The sequence below is a fragment of the Gadus morhua genome, chromosome 6 (genome assembly GCF_902167405.1).
Source record: "Gadus morhua chromosome 6, gadMor3.0, whole genome shotgun sequence".
NCBI classification, from domain to species: Eukaryota; Metazoa; Chordata; class Actinopteri; order Gadiformes; family Gadidae; genus Gadus; species Gadus morhua.
The window spans coordinates 6,635,209-6,657,698 of NC_044053.1; the positions used below are offsets into that span (position 1 = coordinate 6,635,209).

Genomic DNA, 22,490 nt, shown 5'->3' on the forward strand with positions numbered 1-22,490 from the left:
TGTGTGTGAGTGTACAGGTGTGTATGTGTTTTGGTGTGTGTATGTGTGTGTGTGAGGGAGGGGGGGGGGGGGGGGGGCATCACCCCGGCCTTCCGCAACAAGAATGCCAGTGTCACGGTGGGGGTGGCGTGGAGGAGGAATGTGCTTCACAATCCCAACACTGTAGGGTCTGGGGCATGGCCATTTCTCCCCCTATTTATGTTAGCCTGCTGCTTCCTCTTCCTCAATCACTGGCTGTTTTCTCCCTACTCAGAGCGTCACTGTAGACATGAAAACGGAGGCCCTCACTCTCATTTGTGGCCTGCAATCTTATGGCCATCGTTGTCGGTGGCCAGAAGACCTCAAGTTTCTGTTTGTATGTGTGGTTGTGTGTTGTGACTTGTGACTGAAGTGTTGAATTGACTGAAGTGTGTGTGTGTGTGTGTGTGTGTGTGCGTGTGTGCGTGTGTGCGTGCGTGCGTGCGTGCGTGTGTTGGTGTTTGTGTGTGGGGCTGTGTGCGTGCGTGTTTGTATGTGTCTTGTGTCATGACGGAATTATTTGGCGCCTTCAACAAATGTATAATTTCCCTCCCGTTTTTTTACAGACAATGTAAAATCACTTCAGAGGACAAGTTATGCCTTATTAGATAAAGCATTTATAGAATTCTTTCTGAAACATTTCAAGGCTGTAAATTCCTCAAGTAGGCTACCATTGCAGAAGTAATTTATTTACGCTTCAAAGTTGCAGTTATTCTGAAGTGCGATCTGTTAATGTTATGGAAAGTTTTGTTAGTTGCATGAAGAGAAAGGTCAGGTCTTTTGAAAATGGCTAGGGCAACCTCTGAGGTAGGATTTCTATGTAATGCATTTTGTAAAAAGCACTTACAATATCACCTTCATAATTTCCATATTAACTTCCAGAAACGTTCCAGCTGAAATCCACTGTTGAGAATGAATGATGTCTCTCTATAAACATCTCATTCTGCCGTCTCTGTCTATCAATCCATCCATCCATCCTCTGTCTGTCTGCCTGTCTGTCCGTCTATCTATCCATCCTCTGTCTGCCTGTCTTTCTGTCTGTCTGCCCACTAGTGGTGCAACAGTTCACGGGTAACCCGTACGGATCACCCCTCACGGTTCGGGACGCAAGTGATCCGCGGATCGGCTGATAAAAAAAAAAGACGAAAAATAGTTGTGCGTTCACGTGATCAGCGCATGTTTAACGGACAATTCCGGTATTTAGCCCATTGAGCCCCCTTTCTGGTTTATCTAGGATGAAATATAGTGGTTGACACACCGAAATGTTGACGATTGGTCCTGTCTCAGGTATTTGGCTCATTTCGATTCACCCCTGTCTTCTTCAGAATGGCTGGCTTTGGGCATTCACAAACCTGTCCTTAAAGCAACCCTCAACGTTCGTTTTCAGAACTGTGCCACTCACCGAATGGTTAGTGGTTAATTGATGTTCCTTATCAAGTATCGTAGCGAAATACAGTTTCTGTCGTGTTTTATTTTGGCGTTTCGTGAATCCCATTGAAACAGAAACCGGACCGGAAGCGGAAATGGACTGTTTATGTTTGGTTGTATTCTTTTCGCCCGGTTCTCTGTGCTTCCTTTGGACACCGTTTAAGGTTGCTTTTTATTTACTATCCATGTTCAAAAGAAGGAATAATGCCTATTTGTTGTTGTTGAAGCGAAAAATGATCCGACCCGTGTCTCAAAAACCGTGACACGATCCGACCCGTGAGTTTTGTGGTCCGTTGCACCCCCACAGCCCACCGTCCATCTCGATATCGACCTACGTAAGACTTTCTATTCAGGACTGCACACTGCAAAAGCTGCGGCTCGGCGGCTGAACGGAAAAAAGAAACAGCATCAGCTGTGCTGGTGCTCAGGCTGTTAATAACCTCCTTTCAACGTTCGGGGACTGTGACCCCCTCACATCCGGCCCCCCGCCCTGCCTCCACTACCCGACCCCTCTAATGCACGCCCCCCCCCCCCCCCCCCCCCCCCCCCACAGAGATGGACGTGCCGGGCGCGCTGGACGCCGTGGCCAGGCAGGTGAACCAGACGGTACGCCGCCGGCGCCACGCCGGGGAGGAGGACTACAACATCGAGGTGCTCCTGGGTGTGGACGACTCGGTGGTCCGCTTCCACGGCAAGGAGCACGTGCAGAACTACCTCCTGACGCTCATGAACATTGTGAGTGGACGCACCGCCCTCCCTCCCTCCCTCCCTCCCTCCCTCCCTCCCTCCCTCCCTCCCTCCCTCCCTCCCTCCCTCCCTCCCTCCCTCCCTTCTTCCCACCCTCCTTTCCCCTCCCATCTTTCCTCCCTCCCTCCCTCCGTCTCTCCTCCCTCCGTCCCTCCCTCCCTCCCTCCCTCCCTCCCTCCCTCCCTCCCTCTTTCCCTCCCTCCCTCCCTCTTTCCCTCCCTCCCTCCCTCTTTCCCTCCCTCCCTCCCTCCCTCCCTCCCTCTTTCCCTCCCTCCCTCCCTCTTTCCCTCCCTCCCTCCCTCCCTCCCTCTTTCCCTCCCTCACTCCCTCCCTCCCTCCCTCTTTCCCTCCCTCCCTCCCTCCCTCCCTCCCTCCCTCCCTCCCTCTTTCCCTGCCACCCTCCATCCCCAGGGCTGTAAGCGGGGAGGGTGTCATTGAGGATGTTGAGGTGACACGTGGGGTGAGGCCTGTGAAAGGCAGCGTTGACTTTTCTCCGTCGCTGCGCTTCACCTTTCTCCCGGACTCCTCTCTGTGCTGTTGAAAGTCAGTCAGTCAGTCATGTCGCGTCTCCTCGTATCGGGGGTCTTCATTGGCAATGGCGTGCCATGCAGGTGTGAGTATTTCATCAGCAGACTGGAGACCTGTGTCACGCCTTAGCTGATCTATGAATCTCATCCTTTGACTTTTCTGTGATCTTTGGGTTCCCAGAGGACAAGGTGACGAGCCGATGTCCTGATAGTTGCAGTTGCCTTTTATGTATTTTGCACGACAGTTGCGGTAGCTTTCCTTGCAACCTCTCATTTCGTACACGCCGGTACATGTGATGTTGCAAGAGGACCGATGTACCCCCCTGCGTCTGACATTCCCTTCAAGCTACAGAGGTACACAGGTGCTTCCACTCAAAGAACACGGGGCCGATAGATCCTCCAGACATGGCCGCCGCGCCGCATGATGCACGCCAGGGACATGAATAGCCGTCTGAGGCAGTGGCTCCATGGCTGCTCCTTTATCAAGTTCCTTCATCATCATCATCATCATCATCATCATCATCATCTTCATCATCATCATCATCATCATCCCCTTGTAAACAATATAGCCTTGTTTTTCCTTCCGCACAAACCATGAAATAGTTAAAAAAAAAAGTATGAGACCAAAATATAATTAGGAGATGTCAGCGGGAGAGAAGAGCGAGCAGTCAGATGGCGTAGGTCTTTGTTATGTAAACAGAGAGTTCTGCCTTTAATCCACCGTCGGGGCTGTGTGTTGTATTCTCCAGGGAGACGAGCCTCTGTGGAGAGTCTGTGTGCATTCATTGCGCCGCCGCCGAATTTGAACAAAGATTGGGAGGCATAGAGACACACACTTGGTCCAATCTTTTCATGCTGTCTTTGTAAAGTAGAGCCTGCATGGGGGACATCCGCTGTTGCTTCTCTGCAAATACTCCCTGAACGATCAAAGCCTGGCTGGCTTTGATCTTCACTAAGAAGCCACATTCTCCAACACGCTTCAGGTCACGGATATCCACAGAGTGTCCAGCGTAGTGTAAGGCAATCGAGTGAGGCGTGTCTTGGCACCTACAGTACAAACTAGAAAATGCATTTCCTGTAGAAAATGCGGTGAGTGCTCTAGTGCATAGTGAGGTTGAGAACATGTTTTAGTAAAGCCACAAAGTTTACGACGTAAAGGCCTAAATGGCTTTAATCAAGTAAAGGGATTTTACTTGATTTACCCCCCCCCCCCCCCCCCCAATAAAGAGAGAGAGAGAGAGAGAGAGAGAGAGAGAGAGAGAGAGAGAGAGAGAGAGAGAGAGAGAGAGAGAGAGAGAGAGAGAGAGAGAGAGAGAGAGAGAGAGGGGGAGAGGGGGAGAGAGAGAGGGAGGAGTTGAGGAAGAAATGGTTGGAAAAATGGTTCGTGCCCCGGCCGCGGCACCCTGCGGCACGGGCACCGTGACCTTGGTCACCGCAACCACTCCCGCGTCCCCCGCCATGCCCCGTGAACGAATGAATGAATGGCCCGGGAACCACGGGCACCACGGCCCGGGCAACGCGGACTCACGAAAACAAATCGCACTCAGAGGCCTAATAAGGCCTACATGTTTTGTATTTGAAATGCAACAGTCTTTTCGCGGAGACTACGCTCAGAGCAGCTGGAACTGAACAAGAGGAAGGACTATGGGCTATGAAACAAAATTTGATCAGTGTTACTATAGTGATCATGACGATAGCTGATGTACCGGGAGTCCGGGCGTGTGCAGGACCGAACCGCGCTGTATTACCACTGTTCCACTGCGCATAGACAGTAAAAAGTCGCTGAGACGGTAGAGGGGTTAGACACCAATAAATGAAAATAGGCTATTTATTTCAGGTAGCCTATTTTTCCCCCCCCAAAAAAAAAAGAAAAGTTTAATATCTCCCCCCAAAAATGTAATCACGTTCCCAGCGCCCCCCTAGGTTGTGCGAACGCCCCCGTTGAGAAACCATGGTCTAAATGGAGTACACAATGTGCATGTAAACATGCACCCCATTTAAAAAAATACAAATGGTTGGAAACAAATAAAGTGAAGACTTAAACAAATAGCTAATATGATCAGATCAAATCAGATCAGATTCGAGATAGCTGTGCTACTGTGTGTGTGTGTGTGTGTGTGTGTGTGTGTGTGTGTGTGTGTGTGTGTGTGTGTGTGTGTGTGTGTGTGTGTGTGTGTGTGTTAGTAATTAATTGTGAGTTGCCAGATCGATTGGCAATTTTCCAGCCCAACTATGGACAAGAACCTGCCCAATCAACCAAATACCGAGCTCGACAAATATTTCATGAATCAAATCTCCTTACGACTGGCGCAGAGGTTTGAGTGACAGGTCTGATTGCTTCTCTCATCTACCTAGCCACACATTCTTGGGAAATTATTTGGGAAAGAACAGCTGATACAGCGGTAATAAGTTGTGCTTTTAAATCAATGCATCTGCAAACACCGTACAGCAAACACATATTTTCTTGAAATTCATGTGCATCTGCCTCATCGGAGACTGCAGACGCGCTGTCAAAACATCAACTCGTCAGATTCAAATGCGCTCATGGCTTAAAGGGGATGGGAGCTGGCACTCTCATTGGCTTATTGCACGTTACGCCCAAACCACACCTACGGGCAATTATGCTACTTCAGACCAACCCTTTTTAGATTTGCGCCGTGCGCCGTAAAAATAGCAACATCGCCATAGAACCGCCCACAAAGCTACTGTCGCTTGGCGCTTCTCACTTGCGTTTCAGACCGTTAAAAGAGGGCCCTTGATGTTTTTGTTGGGAATCTTACCAGGGGCCATAATATCTCAATAACAGTTCTATATATTGATTACCTAAGTTGTCTTTCAGTTCAATTCAAATTAAATTCAAACCCAAACATTAAACGACACAGACAGCGGGCACACAAACACAGTTATCTTTGCCGTTGCCATGACGGTAGTGCACCATGTTGTCATCCAGTAGGGGTCCCTGCCTGCCTGGAGGGCCTTCAGGTGACTGGTGTTTGCATGTTGCTGGTCTGTGTTTGCAGCAAGACAAGCTCTGTTTCTGGGCAACGTTCACAGCAGGTGGGCGCCTGCAGGGGTCAGAAAGCATAGATAACAGATTGACAACGTTGTCGTTGATCGTTGTCATAATGTAATGATTTGGATTCACCCCCTTATTTTCTTTAGCGGATAGACCCGGCTTTTCTATCAGATATATTTAATCAAAAATATTTGATATGGGCCCGTACAATATTTGGCCATTGGACATCCTTTTCTGGAATAACATAAGTGACATCACCTGGAAAGCCATGCCACATACACATCCCCTCGCATTAGGATTATAATAGGGCATTTATAGATTTTCCAAGATATATGTACTACTTAATGTCTCTCTCTCTCTCTCTCTCTCTCTCTCTCTCTCTCTCTCTCTCTCTCTCTCTCTCTCTCTCTCTCTCTCTCTCTCTTAGTACAGTGAGTTATTCAGCATTATTATACAAAGAACATTGTCAGATTAGGAAAAACTTGCTCAAATCTTTTCTGTTTCTCTCTCTCTTGTGCACTCTCTTTTTATTTTCTTTCTCTGTCTCTACCTACCTCTACCCCGCTCTCTCTCTTTTTTCTTTCTCTGTCTCTATCTCCTTCTACACCACACTCTCTCGTTGGTAAGGAGCTCCTTACAAGCACAGTACAGAACAGTAACAGTCACAGAAGGTTCTGAATACATAGAACATATAAAATATATCTATAATGACTTCACACATGTACAGCTGAGGAGAGAGAGAGAGAGAGAGAGAGAGAGAGAGAGAGAGAGAGGGAGAGGGAGAGGGAGAGGGAGAGGGAGAGGGAGAGGGAGAGGGAGAGAGAGAGAGAGGGGAAGCGAGAGAGAGAAAAAGACGGACAGAGAAGGAGAGAGAGTAGAGTAGTATTTATCTTTAGTCTCTCTCTCTCTCTCTCTCTCTCTCTCTCTCTCTCTCTCTCTCTCTCTCTCTCTCTCTCTCTCTCTGTGGTTTTGTCTTATGCTGTTTTCCCCCTCCCTGCCAGAGCCCGGCCTCTGACCCCCACTGCTAGTTGAAACCCCTTTTCCCTGCCCTCAGGTCCCTCTCTGATGGAGCCCTGTCTCTGAACGGATAGGTTTCACCTTCACCCCCCTCCCTGCCACCCATCTGTCTCTATCCCCCCACGACTCTGGAGGACTGGATCAAACAACGTGTGTGGATTCACCTTCACCCTGTTCTCTTCCCCCTCCCTGTCAGACGTCTGCCTCTAACCCCCTTTTGTTCTTAAGCAATTGATTACCGGCACAACTGAGGGGTCGGTATTAGCATCAAAGGGCCCTTCTTTTGTCTTACAGCCCAGCAACAGATCCGTCTCTGACCCCCACTTTTAGTTGATGTATGTGTATTAACCTTGATTCTTTTATTAATCCCCCTCCCTGCCAAACATTGGCACTAATCCCACTCCCTGCTTCCCGACACAGATCTCTCATCCCTCCACCAGCCTTGAGGAGTTGATCAAACACTTAATGCGTATTCACCTTCATCCTGTTCTTATCATCGTCCCTGTCAGACCTCTGTCTCCAACCCCAAATGGCCCTTCCCTTGTCTCACAGCCCCACGTCAGTTCCCCCTCAGACCAACAGATCAGGGGCCCATCTTGCCCAGGTTCCACACCCAGTCAAATGTTTAACCTAGAGAGGGTGTAGGTTTTGTGATTGGCTTGATTTGTATAACGGCCACCCAATAAGAATTAGTGGTTTGCGACTTTTTGTAATGTAATGATTGGAGGTAACTGAGAGCCCCGCCCTTGTCGAGGTTGATATGTTGTGTTTTGTGATGAATTGACACTAAGCATTGGAGAATAATAATGGTAGAGCATGCAGGATTAAGACGCAGAAAGGCATATTTCAGGTAACCACCGAAGGACAACTGGTGGTTGTTTCGAGTATCCTGCGTGAGCCCAGGAATAAAGTGTGGAACCAAGTATTTATCTTTAGTCTCTCTCTCTCTCTCTCTCTCTCTCTCTCTCTCTCTCTCTCTCTCTCTCTCTCTCTCTCTCTCTCTCTCTCTCTCTGTCTCTCTGTCTCTCTCTGTCTCTCTGTCTCTCTCTCTCTCTGTCTCTCTCCTTTTCTCCCGCTCTCTAAAACAATACCAAAATAATAATGGCAAACAATTACATAATAAAATAAAATACAATATAATACAAATTGTAATTTTTATATAGGCTACATTGAAAAAGTGTGGCTGTGCAATTTGATTAACATTTGTTTTTATCTCTTTGATACTTTTATTCTCTTACTGTGCATCTATCTCTTTTGCTCCCTTTTCCTATCTCTCTCTTCTTCCCCTATCTCTCTCTTTCTCACACTCTCTCTCGTCCTCTCTCTCCCCCCTGTGTTTCCTATGTCTGAACTCACACTGTACACTCCTACCACAGTATTCACGTACAGACGTTCTTCATTCCGGGTTGGCTGTGTGTTCTATTCTTAGTTAGGAATTACTCAGAAATGCCGTTGTCACCATTAAGGATGAACTACTAACTTGGATGAGGATATTCATCTTCATGTGAGATTGATGACTTAATCACACCAAGCAGACCTTCAAAAATATGTTTTAATTAACAATTAATAACCGATGCCCCCAAGATCCTGTCATACACATTTTCTATTTTAGCTGTCCATTCTCCGTCTGGAGGACAGAAGGTGTCTATTTTAATTTGCTCTTATTTCAAGTCATTTTTTCAGTAATCATGCCCTCATAGCCCTTGCAAAAATAGCAAAATAGGGCCCTGAGAATGAATAAAACACACTATATTCAGAGTATGGAAACACAGGCATCAACATTGAATATCGTTTGATACGATTTGTTTTCCATTGGAGTCCATCTGAAAGGCTATTTTCCTTTCCTTCTGTGAAGTGGATAATGGTATTTGTTGAGAGTATCTACTATCACAAGCAATTGTGTGGCCATGAATACCCCTTTGACAATGAGCCATTACTTTTGACAAAGTAATGGCTGGCAATGTCCAATTGCTCTAAGTTTTACGCTGAGGTCCCAAATGTGCTTTAACTTCACTTGTTCCTGGCCCCTGGGAATTTCATAGTTTGACACCTTTGATTTGATTTTTCTTCAACTACAGTTTATATATACTCGAACAGTGGACATTGTTCAAATTAACTCTTTTCGAGTTTACCAGTGACCACTTTTGTCAATTTTCTGGTGTTTGATTGCTGCACATTCTGTGTTATCACAATTCCAGTATCGAAAAAAGTGACAGAAATTTGGACACTTGGACACAAGTTATTTCTATATTGTGTTTTTGTGTGTCTCAAGTAATTCCCCTAAAAACGAATTACATGTATTCAAAAGACCGCAATATAACCTAGTTTGGATAGTCGTTGTAGCCTACTATTGCTATTTACCTCAAGTTGCCTCAAGTCAAGATGCATTTAATCATGACTTGCACTAAAAAGGGTAAATGAGGCCATAGTTAAAGACTAACCAGTTCACTGGAACACATTTCGTTTGGTTTAGGGTTAAGGTTAGATATTCACAAAAAAATTTAATTTTTTTTTAATTCATGACAAGCTTGAATAGAAAAAAAGATAAATGAAATAATTAATATTGGTTAGAAAAACACTGCATACTACATTTGAATGTGCACAATGTCGTACTTTCTTTGCAACAGTGTATAGATGCCAACTATTTGTTGTTGTTTTTAGAGAAATTGCTTCTCTGGCCTTGGTTCTGTGTGATGATCTTCTTTCAATTTCTACTCAGATTGCTTTTTTCAGATAAAAACATTATTCAAACAAAATACATTTGCTTTACACCTTAAAAGAAAAACAAATTATATTTGGTGCGCGTTGTATACAGTCGGTGTTGATTAATCTTTCTATGGTACAAAACATACACAGGTTGACCAGTGTGTAGGTTCTCGTCACTCATTAGTGCAAGGACAACTTTTAAAGCACTTCATCCTATATGGGTCTGACAGCCATTATCCAGCTTCCCAGAGGGACTCATGGTTACCTGCACTTTCTGGACGTGACTTTGGCCTTTGGTCAACATTCAGAGTGCTTCTCAATGGGCTCCTAATATGCTTCAATGGCAATTAAGGAGAGTCCTCGTGATAGTGTCCATTAGATGCATAGAGTTACGGTTCATGCTGACCCCGGGAAATATACAAATGGAGTTTAGTTAAAGCTGATGTAGGTGAGATTGAAGAGCTATTATTTCACAATAATTTATTATAAATGAAGTCGTAATCCATCAACTACAAGTGAATGAAATGCACTGTGAGAATATCTGCTTCTAGTTGTCTGTGTCTGCCTCTCTGTGAGCCAATTCTGATTTTAGAAAGCTCCCGGCCCAATCACAGGTGGGTGAAACGCAATACTTCTCAATGGCAGAAACGTAGGTTGACCAGTGTGTAGGTTCTCGTCACTCATTAGTGCAAGGACAACTTTTAAAGCACTTCATCCTATATGGGTCTGACAGCCATTATCCAGCTTCCCAGAGGGACTCATGGTTACCTGCACTTTCTGGACGTGACTTTGGCCTTTGGTCAACATTCAGAGTGCTTCTCAATGGGCTCCTAATATGCTTCAATGGCAATTAAGGAGAGTCCTCGTGATAGTGTCCATTAGATGCATAGAGTTACGGTTCATGCTGACCCCGGGAAATATACAAATGGAGTTTAGTTAAAGCTGATGTAGGTGAGATTGAAGAGCTATTCTTTCACAATAATTTATTATAAATGAAGTCGTAATCCATCAACTACAAGTGAATGAAATGCACTGTGAGAATATCTGCTTCTAGTTGTCTGTGTCTGCCTCTCTGTGAGCCAATTCTGATTTTAGAAAGCTCCCGGCCCAATCACAGGTGGGTGAAACGCAATACTTCTCAATGGCAGAAACGTAGGGAGGGACAGAGCAGAGAGGGAAAGTTTTTAGTTGCTTTAATTTACTTGCTATAAGTTTTAGTTTACTTGCTATTTTCTGCTCTCTCATGACAACCCCCAAATCAAAACCACATCAGCTTTAAAGATCCCATATCTTTGCTATCTCTTGCTTTTTTTAGGGTTAATAATTGCATTTGGGGGTAGAATACTACTAGAATAGGGTTACATGTCTGTATGTTAAAAATACCCCTTGTTATTCTCACACTGTTCATTACTACAAATCCAATATTTCGGCATCTTTCAAAAACGTTCTGTTTAGTATCATGTCACTTTAAGGCCCCCCTCCCGATAAGCCCAGTCTGCTTTGATTGGTCAGTGCGCCCACTCTATTGCGATTGGTCGAACACTTTGCACGTGTGTCGGCAAATTCCCGCCCCCGAGAAATTGTAAACATTGCGGGTAGCCGGGAGGCTCGACTTCTGCACTTCAGCACATTCAACAGTCTGACGTCACACTATTACGGAAGTAAAGTTGGAGCACAAATTTGCTGTTTCACAAACTTATTCAGGGGCATTCTCGGTGGGGGCGAATACTCCCCCTGGCTCGGGCTTGAATCATTTATTTGTTTTAAACATACGCGATATAACCGTCTAAAGCAAAGGGAAATGTCGCAAAAGCACACCCCTTTAAATATACACTGATCTGTATAAAGGACTTTTTGTTATACCATACCCCTTCATGAACTAAACATTGTGATGAGCTGTGTGTGAGGAGAAAGGGAACTTGTGGTATAGTTCTAGCATAATTTCCATTGAGTGGCGGTGGTTGTTGTGCTGTATGTTTCCAGACACAACACAGACTTGCATGCATGTCGGCCCTCATGAAGTCGCAAACCAAAGCCATTTCTTTGTGTTGTTTAGGTAGCGCCATCACCTCATTACAGCATTGAATATCATTATGGATTCATTCCCTTATTAAGACTTTTCATTGTTAAAGATGACAGCCCCCTTCATGCTCATCACCAGAAATGGGGCGGATGGTGGTATAAGTTTGTATCCGGCTATCTTTCTACAGTGGGGCTAAAAAGCATCAGTCTTTGTTCACTGACAGTGGATTTCTACATCAACCAAATGTAACATTAAAGTGATGGACAAGATACAACATAAATATGTAATGTACTTCTGGTTATATTGTTAAGGGTTATCAAGGTGTATGTTTGAAAAGGAGGTTGTTTGTAATCCATCACATTCTCATGTCTTTTCATTCTGTTGTTTTCGTAGCCAGGCAGGTTACCCATTACCGTCACACTCCAAGCCAGGCCACTACTGACAGCATTTTAGACTTTTAGGAACAACAAATGACACACAACAGTGGGAGGGGGATTCAGAGAACACTCCAACAACCACACACCTTAGCGGACATTGAGATGTAGCACTACATCAATAGAGCTTTGTTCACACTACTAAAATATATTGGGTAGGTTTCTATTGAACACATCGCTCTGGGATATTTTATTGTGTTTTTTACGGGATTTTTACGGGTTTCAATTCTGTTTTGTTTCACTTCAAGGGTTATATAAATACAGATCGACTAATTATTTGATTGTAAGAGGATGAGGATATACAAGTCAGTTCAGTAGACAAGCTAGTTCAGGTCCAAGAAGGTAAGTAATCTCCCTCATGTATTGGCAGACTCTTGTACATGGCAGCTTTGTTTGCTCTTCTTTGTTCTAGCAATGATATTGCTTAAATAATTCACAGCTGTACACTGGTTCAGTGGCCAATTTCTTTGTGTGTGTGTTTGGCTGTTTGAGTACGTGTGTTTGCGTTGTAGCAAGCATGCTTGTGAATTAATGTGTCAATATTGAGGTCAACCCTTTCTCTGAGCACAAAAGCTTTTCTGACTGTTGGTTTTTGACTTTGTTTCATTGTTTCCAGGAAGCAACCAGGGCTACCTGGTCTTCTTCTTATTGTGCTCACGTAGCTTCTGCCTAGTGGAACAATCCACCTCTATAATCCTATTCCTATCTCATTCTTTATTGTTTTCGATATTCACAGTCGTTGCTACAAGCAAATGTTTAATTCCAACTCGGTATTTGAATAAAAGTTGCTGTTGTATTTATCAACGGTGTGCAGTTTTATCTCAACAGTTTGGTTTTGGATACCAACTTTCTAAAAAAAAAAGTGGGATAGCCTATTTTGTTTATCAAACGGGGAAATAACCTCCATAACTACCATCTTAAAAACATGGATGTATTAAAGCAGGGGTCAGCAACTGGCGGCCTGCAGGCCATAATTGGCCCACCAGACATAATATCAGGCCCGCCAGATTATTCTGAAGTTATATGATTTTATTTTTTTCGTTTTTGAATATCGAATATCTATATCTGTTAGCTTGAATGTAAGGAGCCGGATACAGTGAACTTATTTTTCTTTCACAACCTAATTGTATCAAATCCTGCTACTACTCTCGGAAGGTTAGAGACACACTCGTCACGGTCACGCCGCGCGTAAGCTGTGAGGGGCTGAGCGGGAGTTATTGGAAACTATGCAATATTAAATGAAACAAACCCCCCTCTATAGGCCTATATACAACAACCATGGCGACCCGACATTACGTTTTTTTGTGTGTTACTGCACTTAGAGAAAGGCAGGAGCTGTTGACAAAAGTCCAAAAAAGGTTTAAGACGCCAAGCTTTGAGACTTTGCTGTTTAATGCAAGTAGAGTCTCTGATGAGGCTACTTCGCCTACAGCTCTTCTAACGGTGAGTTTGCTAGGAACAGAGGTTTGTGTGTGTGTTGCATTGTGTTGTGTTGTGTGAAGTGTTTTAGGAGTGGTTGGCTGCTTTTTTAAGTGAGCACTACTGCCCTCTCTCTAACATAAGGCCTTTCTACACTGCTAAGCCGGTTCGGTCGAGGCTTGGCAAACCCGACAATTTCACCGTCTTATCTCAAGTTTCCTGTGTAAAACCGAGGGTAAAATCCCCCGTTCGTCACGGCGCAGGCTTTCTTGGTTCACTGGAGAAGGCGGAGCTGCGCACAGAGTCCAGACCTCTTTAGAATAATTTGCATATTCCCGAATGTTTTTATTTTTTTATGAATGAAGACACCCACATGCAAGAATGAGTTCACGTCTGTAGGCTACAAACGCGATTAACTATGTACAACTGCAAAAACACGAACATATTCTTTTTTTTTGCTGATCACTTTTGGGCTAGGGACAGGTTAGGGTTTTTTATCCCGACAAAAGCCTCGTAAGGACAGTTCCTCTGCGTCTCTCTCATAGATCGCATCTCTCATAGATCCCATCTTTCAACGTCTTTGTTTAATATGACTGCATCACCTCCTCTCACATGATCAGCAGCTTGTGTACTTCACTTTCTCTCCAGTTAGAACTGCTCATGATGATATCGCTGGGTTGTCTCTGTGGAGACAGTGCAGCAACACCTCTACCCAACGTGATCAGGCATGACATTTACATGATTAGGGCATACACTTGTTCATGTGTAAGTATTTTAAGAGTCATCTAGTGCTTGGTAGGCATATGACTAAGCCAGCTGACGGGCCTGTGTCGCAGTTCCAGATGCACTTTCATTAATCAATTTCTTGAACTAGCTTTTGATAATGTTCTGGCCCGACCACCTACTGGCTGGAAAAACTTTTTGCCCGAGGCCAAACTTAGTTGCCGACCCCTGTATTCAAGAATGCACACCCAGAAAATCATATTCCCCCTCATCCAGAAACAGCCATCTGCTATTTTACAGTAGGAGGAGAAATTAAACCTCCAGCATTATACTAAATACAAAGGATATGTTTTTGAAATTCCGTGGCATTCACACTTGTCCTCATCAGCTTTATGTGTTCAGTCTTCCATCTGTCTTTTCACCGCTGAGATTTTTATAGAAATCTGCACTATTCACATCGCAGCTCATGGACAAAGCAATTAACGTGCGTAAAAACTTTATTGATCATCAAGCGTGAATTGACTAAAGCATTTACGAGGAAGGCCTAACTTTAGCCGACGCATTAAAAAAAATATGTAAGATATACACAATGTTATAATAGTAATTTCAGAATTCTGTGAGTATTCTTTTTTTCTTTACTGTTTGATTTATATTCGACTCCCGAAACTAATGAATGAATTGAAAAACATATTTTTCAAATTAAAGAACGTATCTCATAGACGTTAGATAAGTATAAGTAAGATAACCGTCAACATCTATGGTAGTTTCTGGTAGAGACGCAAAGTGATTATAGCTCTTAGTATTTATTTTTCACTCTCTCTCAAACACTCTCTGTGACCTTTACACAGCGGTATGCAATAGCAAGACAACACATTTCAACGTGCAGGCATTTATTCTAATGCCTTTTGTTTCTCAGAAACGGTCCACGTGCGTAAATATGCATCACCCACCCATGAATATCATGAAGTGGTATCTATATATGTATATATATAATTGCACAACTTCACTTCAAATGAATGCATATATTTTTTTTTTTATGAATTAAAACATCCACCACAAGGGAACATCAAATGTGGTGCATGTGAGCTGGACCCACGTATCTCATCCAAAGGACATCATTACCGAGACAGAGTGGATCTTGGAACAGACGGTAGCTCCTCAGGCAGGCAGAGTATTGTCAGAGCCCGCTCACAGCACCGTACTCAGTCTGATGTCTATTAGCAGTGTGCATTTACTCGATGCACTCACTGTGAAAAACATGCACATAGTAGTGCAGTCCAATGTGCAGTAGATTCGCCATTACTTGGGGGTGATTTGTATTAGCTTCGGAAATCTGGGAGGAGGATGAATGGAGTTCGGGGTCCATTATGCAAGAACATAATAAAGTCATAATGAACTATAGCATTAAAGTTATCTACATGAATAGGACAGATGCACGCATATTGGGGGAGGGTTTGGCTGAACGCCAGAGGGGTGTATCAGGCTTGAAGAACAAAACGAACGCTCACACGTGGCTGGTTTGTGTTGTCGTGTGGTGTCTCTGCAGGTGAATGAGATCTACCACGATGAGTCACTGGGGGTCCATATCAACGTCGTCTTGGTGAGGATGATCATGCTGGGATACGCCAAGGTGAGTAAACAACGTCGCAAGCGCAATGTGTACTTCTCTCTCACGGAACAGTATAGTACAGCACATACACACAAATCAGGCTCCACGGGGCCCGAAAGGGACAGGAACCCTTGTCCGATTGGATTCTGTCTTGTTAATTTTCTTTTTTCTTCGGATGAATAGTCTCTATATATTAATGCATGCCGTGTATGCTGGATTGAAACTTGCTCTTAGAAGTAAGAAGACGTGGATTTCACTATTGTCAAAGTCGTTAAATCAGGTCGTTTGTTGAACAATGTGACTCACCCAAAGTCACCCGAAACAACCCAGTGCACCCACGACATTAGGGACAGTGGAACCTGACGAGGCCCTTTCTAACGCAGTGTCTGTAATTTGCGTTGCCCATGGTGCATCAGAATGGGACTTGATCGACCCTTGCTGTTTCCGTCTCCGGTAATGACCGAGCTAGGCTGACAAGTGGCGGTTTGCCACTCACGAGTCCGCCCTCTCCCCCCCCCTAACCTCCCTCTCCTCTGCTCTCCTTCCAGTCCATCAGCCTCATCGAGAGAGGGAACCCCTCGAGGAGCCTGGAGAACGTCTGCCGCTGGGCCTTTGCACAGCAGAAGGCGGACTCGGAGCACTCGGAGCACCATGACCACGCCATCTTCCTCACCCGCCAGGGCTTCGGCCCCACCGGCATGCAGGGTGAGCTGGCTGGATGAGAGTTGAATAGAGGAGGATGCAGCAGTACACACACGCACGCACACACACACACACACACACACACACACACACACGCGTGTAATGGAGTTATGTTGGGAAGCAAACATAAAGCTCTTTCTCTTTCTCCGTCGTTCCGTCTGCCTGCATGTCCGTTTCTCTCTCTTTCTCTCCCTCTCTCTCTCTTTCTGTTTCTCCGTCGTTCTCTTTCTCTACTCTCTCTCCCTCTCTGTCCGTCTTTTTCTCTCTCTCGCTTCCCCTCTCTCTCTCTCTCTCTCTCTCTCTCTCTCTCTCTCTCTCTCTCTCTCACTCTCTCTCTCTCCTCAGCTGTACATGTGTGAAGTCATTATAGATATATTTTATATGTTCTATGTATTCAGAACCTTCTGTGACTGTTACTGTTCTGCACTGTGCTTGTAAGGAGCTCATTACCAAAGAGAGAGTGTGGTGTAGAAGGAGATAGAGACAGAGGAAGAAAAAAGAGAGAGCGAGAGAGCGGGGTAGAGGGAGGTTGAGACAGAGAGAGAAAATAAAAAGAGAGAGAAACAGAAAGAATTTGAGCAAGTTTTCCTAATCTGACAATGTTCTTTGTATAATAATGCTGAAGAACTCACTGTACTAAGAGAGAGAGAGAGAGAGAGAGAGAGAGAGAGAGAGAGAGAGAGAGAGAGAGAGAGAGAGAGAGAGAGAGAGAGAGAGAGAGAGAGAGAGAGAGAGAGAGAGAGAGAGAGAGAGAGAGAGAGAGAGAGAGAGAGAAATGCTTAGCTGTTCGATCAGCTTTTTATTTAATCCTCAACCACACCAGGGACGATTACCGTACTAAAATTAAAATATCTGCACTGGCATTTTCAAGATGGTGAGCAGAGACCCCCCGTTAAATATGGTGCGGTCTGAAGTCATTATTCCCTTGATCGTCTGCCAGTTGTCCGCAGCCGAGGAGTGACTGCTGTGTATCACGTAGCAATGGGGGCTGTAGCATATAGCAGAGGCAATAACCAGACTATCCAAACTACCTGGCCATTTATCCGTTGCCCATTTCAATTTTAATTAGCTCACGGAGGGCTGGCAGTAAGACCTTAAGAGTGCCCGGCCACTGTTTCCACCATTTACAGCCCGGTAATGGCTTCAACAGTCATTCAATACTTTGTTCTTACATTTTAGATGCTTTTGCCTACCAAGCTTGCTTTGTCTGAAAGAGGATGATGCGGTCAATCAGTTTCTCCCTCTCGTGAATTGGTAAACCCTCGTAATTGCTGTGGTCTGTGAGCGTGACTTTTTCTGTTCTACGCTGGTTAGCGTCACACTAATAAGAACGCTTCTTAAGACTTCAACGCTTTTATGTAACACTTTTCAAGATCCCAAAGGGCTCTACATAGGGGGATTTAGCAAACAAAGTAAATATAATTACAGATAAAGGACCATATCTACATCAGCTCAGTTGCTTCTTTGGGTTTGGCAGTATTACATTAATGTGTTTTACCCTGATAAAGCGACTAACATAACACATGCAGGGTAGATCCGTGCCTGATACAGATACATCTTACAAGCGCATCAAAGTTTGGACAAAACACAATATAATGAGAAACAGCCTCAGTGGACGAATGATTTTTCACAACAATTAACACATCAACCGACAAAGCCAGCGTACTTTTATCTTGTATTGGTTATATTCTTTACATCCCTGATGTCACCACCAAGGTGAAAATGTTTTCTCTTGCCCACAACTATTATGTCTGTCTAGCCATAAGATTTCATAACCATCTGCGCCTTTGAGGTTGCGCTTCTGTGACCAGAAAAAAACACACTAAAACAAGACATGTGTCATGTTGCTGTTGTTCTGCGAAACATCTCGGCGTGATGCGCGACTACGCATCAACCATTCCTTTGACAGCTCCGGTTTCTCTGGGAAGAATGGGAACGTCAAGCCCAGTCGTGGGCGGGAGAGTTTATGTTTATGTCTGTTATACATCATCTTCAGTCAAAATCCCCCTCAAAAATGAACGAAAAAACCCTGAAGAAACTTGAAAATCAGGGGAAATAATGAGGCTACTTGGGATCGAAACGGGTGAAGACAGGAGCAAAGGTGACATTTGGACGGGATGGGAATAGCAACAATAAAGACAAGCAGAGTGTGACAGCACAGGAATAATGAACTGGGATGCGGTCTAAGTGACGGCCGTGAGTCAACTAGTGAGCAGACAATAGGAGGCGCGTCTCCCTTCTCATTTCATCCCAGGTAGCCAATCTAAAATAAATGGTGCAAGTACATCAGAGACAGAAAATCAATGGAAGGATCTCAAGGTTGCAAGACACCCTCCCATTTTTACTTTTTTCCTGCCTTAAAGAGACACATTTTTACTTTTTTCCTCCCTTGAAGAGACCCTCGCAGTTGTCTCTTTATCTTTGCCTCTAATAAAGGTACCTTCACCTTGAAGCCCTCCTGAGACCTATTGAAGGCACCTACGCATAACCAAGGCTGAAAAAAAGGGAGAACGAACATGGATTTTCGCGCCATTGTTTTTTTTCCCACAATCTTCACATTTGCAATTCAAATGACATTCAAAGCACAGCTATTTCTTAATCCGTTAATACAACACAAATGATGTACCCTCTACCCAGTCACGGATCCCGACATTATTGTTTTTCTTTTTGCAATGCAATCAACGGTTGCCTGTAAGCTATAGGGTTTTCAGTTCAGAGAAACCAATGACTTTGAGCTTAGCGTTTGGTCGGTTCTCTACATTTATATGAGATAACCACTATCCATCTCTATTGGCCTCCCTCCTGCTCAGCAAGTGCTGGAATCCTGAACGATGGAGGTGTATGCAATCGTCTGCTTGTGATCTTTAATGAGGTGCCCGACCCCACCACCTCAGGGAGGTCCTTCAAAGATTATTGCTCGGTTCCTGGGCTTGCCTTTACGCTCGAGAAGCATGGCTCAAAGCATCGCGAAAGCCGAGGAGGAAACGACCTCACATGCAATATACTTCTCAGAAGACAGGTCTTTTAATGTTCTGTTCATTTCACTGATTGATGAGTGCAATCATTGCTAGACACAACCTTGCAACCCATTGTTTATATCTTGAATCACTTAAGCAACATCAGTCAGTATGGGGAGACATTGTGTGTTTGAAAGTGCCACAGCATTTCTCATTCAAGACATAGAAAAATAAAGTTTACATGATGAGCCTAGGTCACGGTACATATTTGCTTTGATTGAGGATTTTACCACACTCCAACACTCTTGAGTCCTCTCAATATGGCGGAGTATCGCTAGCCAAAACTCCCATGCTTTCTGATGTCCAAGCCCTATATTAACTTTTGCCAGTCTGGCAAATGGAGGAATCCCAATGGAGGAAGCGATGCACCAAGCCTGGCCTGCCCCCAGATTGATCTCAAGCTTGGGGGGAGGCAATTGAGAAAAAGAGACCTTTGAAAACTGGATAAAGGCACACAGTTTAGTGTAGGACACCGACGGCTAAATGGCAACAATGCTCAGGTCGGCAAAGCGATACTTAGTACAGCAAAGCCGTACAAACATAAAGCCACAGTCTACATGTGGCTGCCCCAGGGGGAATTTCGACTTACTTTGATTCCCCTCACATAAATGGAAGGACATTGTTTGGAAATGTATCCTAATTTCTGGCCCCCAACAAGAAATCCCTGAAGCAAATAAAATGCACAAAAAAAACCCCTGCTTGTTAAATGTGGTTTTCCTTACCGACCTTGCCGGGGACTGCTCTACAAAATCATTTAGCCAGCCAGGGAGCATAACCCTCAGCTCCAGTTGTGTTTTGTTTATCCGCAACGCGCGCAAACAGCCATCAATGCACAGCAGGGGGATTTGCTGATTGACCCAAGAGCTCTTACAAGCCTTGTTCTGAGGGGCTAGAAGTCCTCTGTGGTAACAGACCCCTCGGCTGGATGACCCACTGTCTCCATTAAGGATGTGGCGGTGGGCACAGAAAGCACTATGCCCTTATCGTAAGTTCTTGTGATTGGTGCCAGAAGTTCAGAGGAACCCGGGTCGACGCGATTGCCTCGATGAGGACCTCTGACGGGGTGTTGAAGAGTCTTCAGATCCTCTGCCTTTCAGCACCATACTGCCTCTCACAATTCTATTTGATCCCCCCCCCCCATCCCAACATGCATGCATACGTTGCCCGGCTGGCCAAAGGGCTGCCTCTTTAAGATCAAACATCAATGTAGCGCAGTAAGCTCTGCTACTTTGAGCTCCTAGGCTTCAGTATCTGCCTTGCGCGGCCTTCCCCCCGAGGCGGTCAAATCCTGTTTTCATCGTCCAGGTCAACCGAAGTGATGAACCCTGTGTGATCAGGACGTGTACGTTAACACCTTCTTTGGTATCGCTGTTCAATGTTCAATAGTATTCAAGTGATCCTTGGTTGGAGAAAAAAAAGGGGTTATGGATGCATGCTGTCGTATGAAACGGATGAGGAGCATCGAGGGGCCCCATGTGTCCCCCACTGTCATTCCATGTGGGGCAGATCAGAAAAAACAAGAAGGAATTTGTCAATCTATAGACAATCATTGTCTATTATTACTGCCATCTATTGTTTCTATTTTATCCATGAATTAGTCCTAATAAGAGCGTTTGCTTCACCCCACTGGATGAGTTGTTTTCTTGAAGCCATTACCTTTAGGAGAGAATGTCCTGCCGCTTCCTTCGTAGGAATCAGCGGCAGAATTAATTACATTTTCTCACGACGCGTGCGTCTCACGACGTGCCGCCTCATTGCTCATCCTGCTATGTGATTGCCGATCACATAGCAGGAGAAAAAAAATTGCCTAAAAAAAATAAAATAAAAAAAATGGGGAGTGATTGATTTCTCAACACAGCGCAGAGGGGGGGGGGTCGTCACCACCACCCCAACCCATGTCCCCTACTTAACACTTTTCGGTGCATTCCGGCCAATCGATGCCCGTGTCGTTTCCTCCCGTCACTCACCCCTCAACGTCACCCTATCATCAGAATGACGGCCTGACGCATGGTACGCAACGCTTCTTTCCAGTTTTTGACTGTCTCCTTCAACAAGGCTGCTGCTGTCACATCTCGTCCCGACATCATCTCCCCTCTCCCCCCCCCCCGCATACACACACACACACACACACACACACACACACACACACACACACACACACACACACACACACACACACACACACACACACACACACACACACACACAGACTGACTGACTGACTGACTGACTGACTGACTGACTGACTGACTGACTGACTGACTGACTGACTGACTGACTGACTTTGTTTTCCTCAAACTCCCCATGACTGTCATTATGTGCTTTTGTTCCGCCTCACTCTCCCGTTGATCTCTAATTACCCTCTGTCTCCAGGCTACGCTCCAGTGACCGGTATGTGCCACCCAGTGAGAAGCTGTACCCTCAACCATGAAGACGGCTTCTCCTCTGCCTTTGTCGTGGCCCACGAGACCGGACACGTGTAGGTCCAGGTCTATGTGGGGAGGGCAGATCTGTTGTGTTGCATTGGAGTGCTCCTTGGTCCCCCCCGATGGTTTGAATTTTAGCTCCCGCTGATGGATTGTGTCAGAGCTCTGACAAAAGAAGGACCACAAATTACAAACTTACAGTCATACTTCTGTAGTACATATACTTGTATGTGTGTGTATCAGGGGAAATAATGATACACAATAAAGGACCATATTTATTGGTCCTTTATTGTGAGGTACTACAGCACCTCACATGTTTGTCACCGGTTGTCCACCTTGTGTCACATGAGGGCATGCACATGCATGTGGGAATGCATGTGTCCGCCCCACATCAGAGTTCTGACACAAGGAGGAACACAAACGACAAACTTACAGTAATTTGTGTTTACAGTCAAACGTACACAGAGTGTATCTACAGATACTCATATGTTTGTCATTTGTGATCCTCCTTGTGTCACATGAGAGCATGCGAATGTCCACCCCACATGCGGGTGCGTTGTGTTTCTTTTGATCAGAATACAAATATAATGACCATGGAGACAATAGGTAGCGGAGTGGCTAACCCCCTTAATCTGTTGTTGTTTGATTAAGTCGGACCACATTATTCAAGCACAGTCC

General features: G+C 45.0%; 1 protein-coding gene across 3 annotated transcripts in view; it reads left to right on the forward strand.

The window, feature by feature from the left end:
* Positions 1-22,490, forward strand: part of adamts3 (ADAM metallopeptidase with thrombospondin type 1 motif, 3) — a 99,079-nt gene that overhangs the window by 36,246 nt on the left and 40,343 nt on the right. For all 3 annotated transcript variants that reach the window (XM_030358375.1, XM_030358374.1, XM_030358376.1), the window contains exons 5-8: positions 2,000-2,181; positions 15,605-15,688; positions 16,216-16,372; positions 21,760-21,865. In XM_030358375.1, coding sequence (XP_030214235.1) covers positions 2,000-2,181; positions 15,605-15,688; positions 16,216-16,372; positions 21,760-21,865 — 529 coding nt within the window. The remainder of the gene's footprint in view (positions 1-1,999; positions 2,182-15,604; positions 15,689-16,215; positions 16,373-21,759; positions 21,866-22,490) is intronic.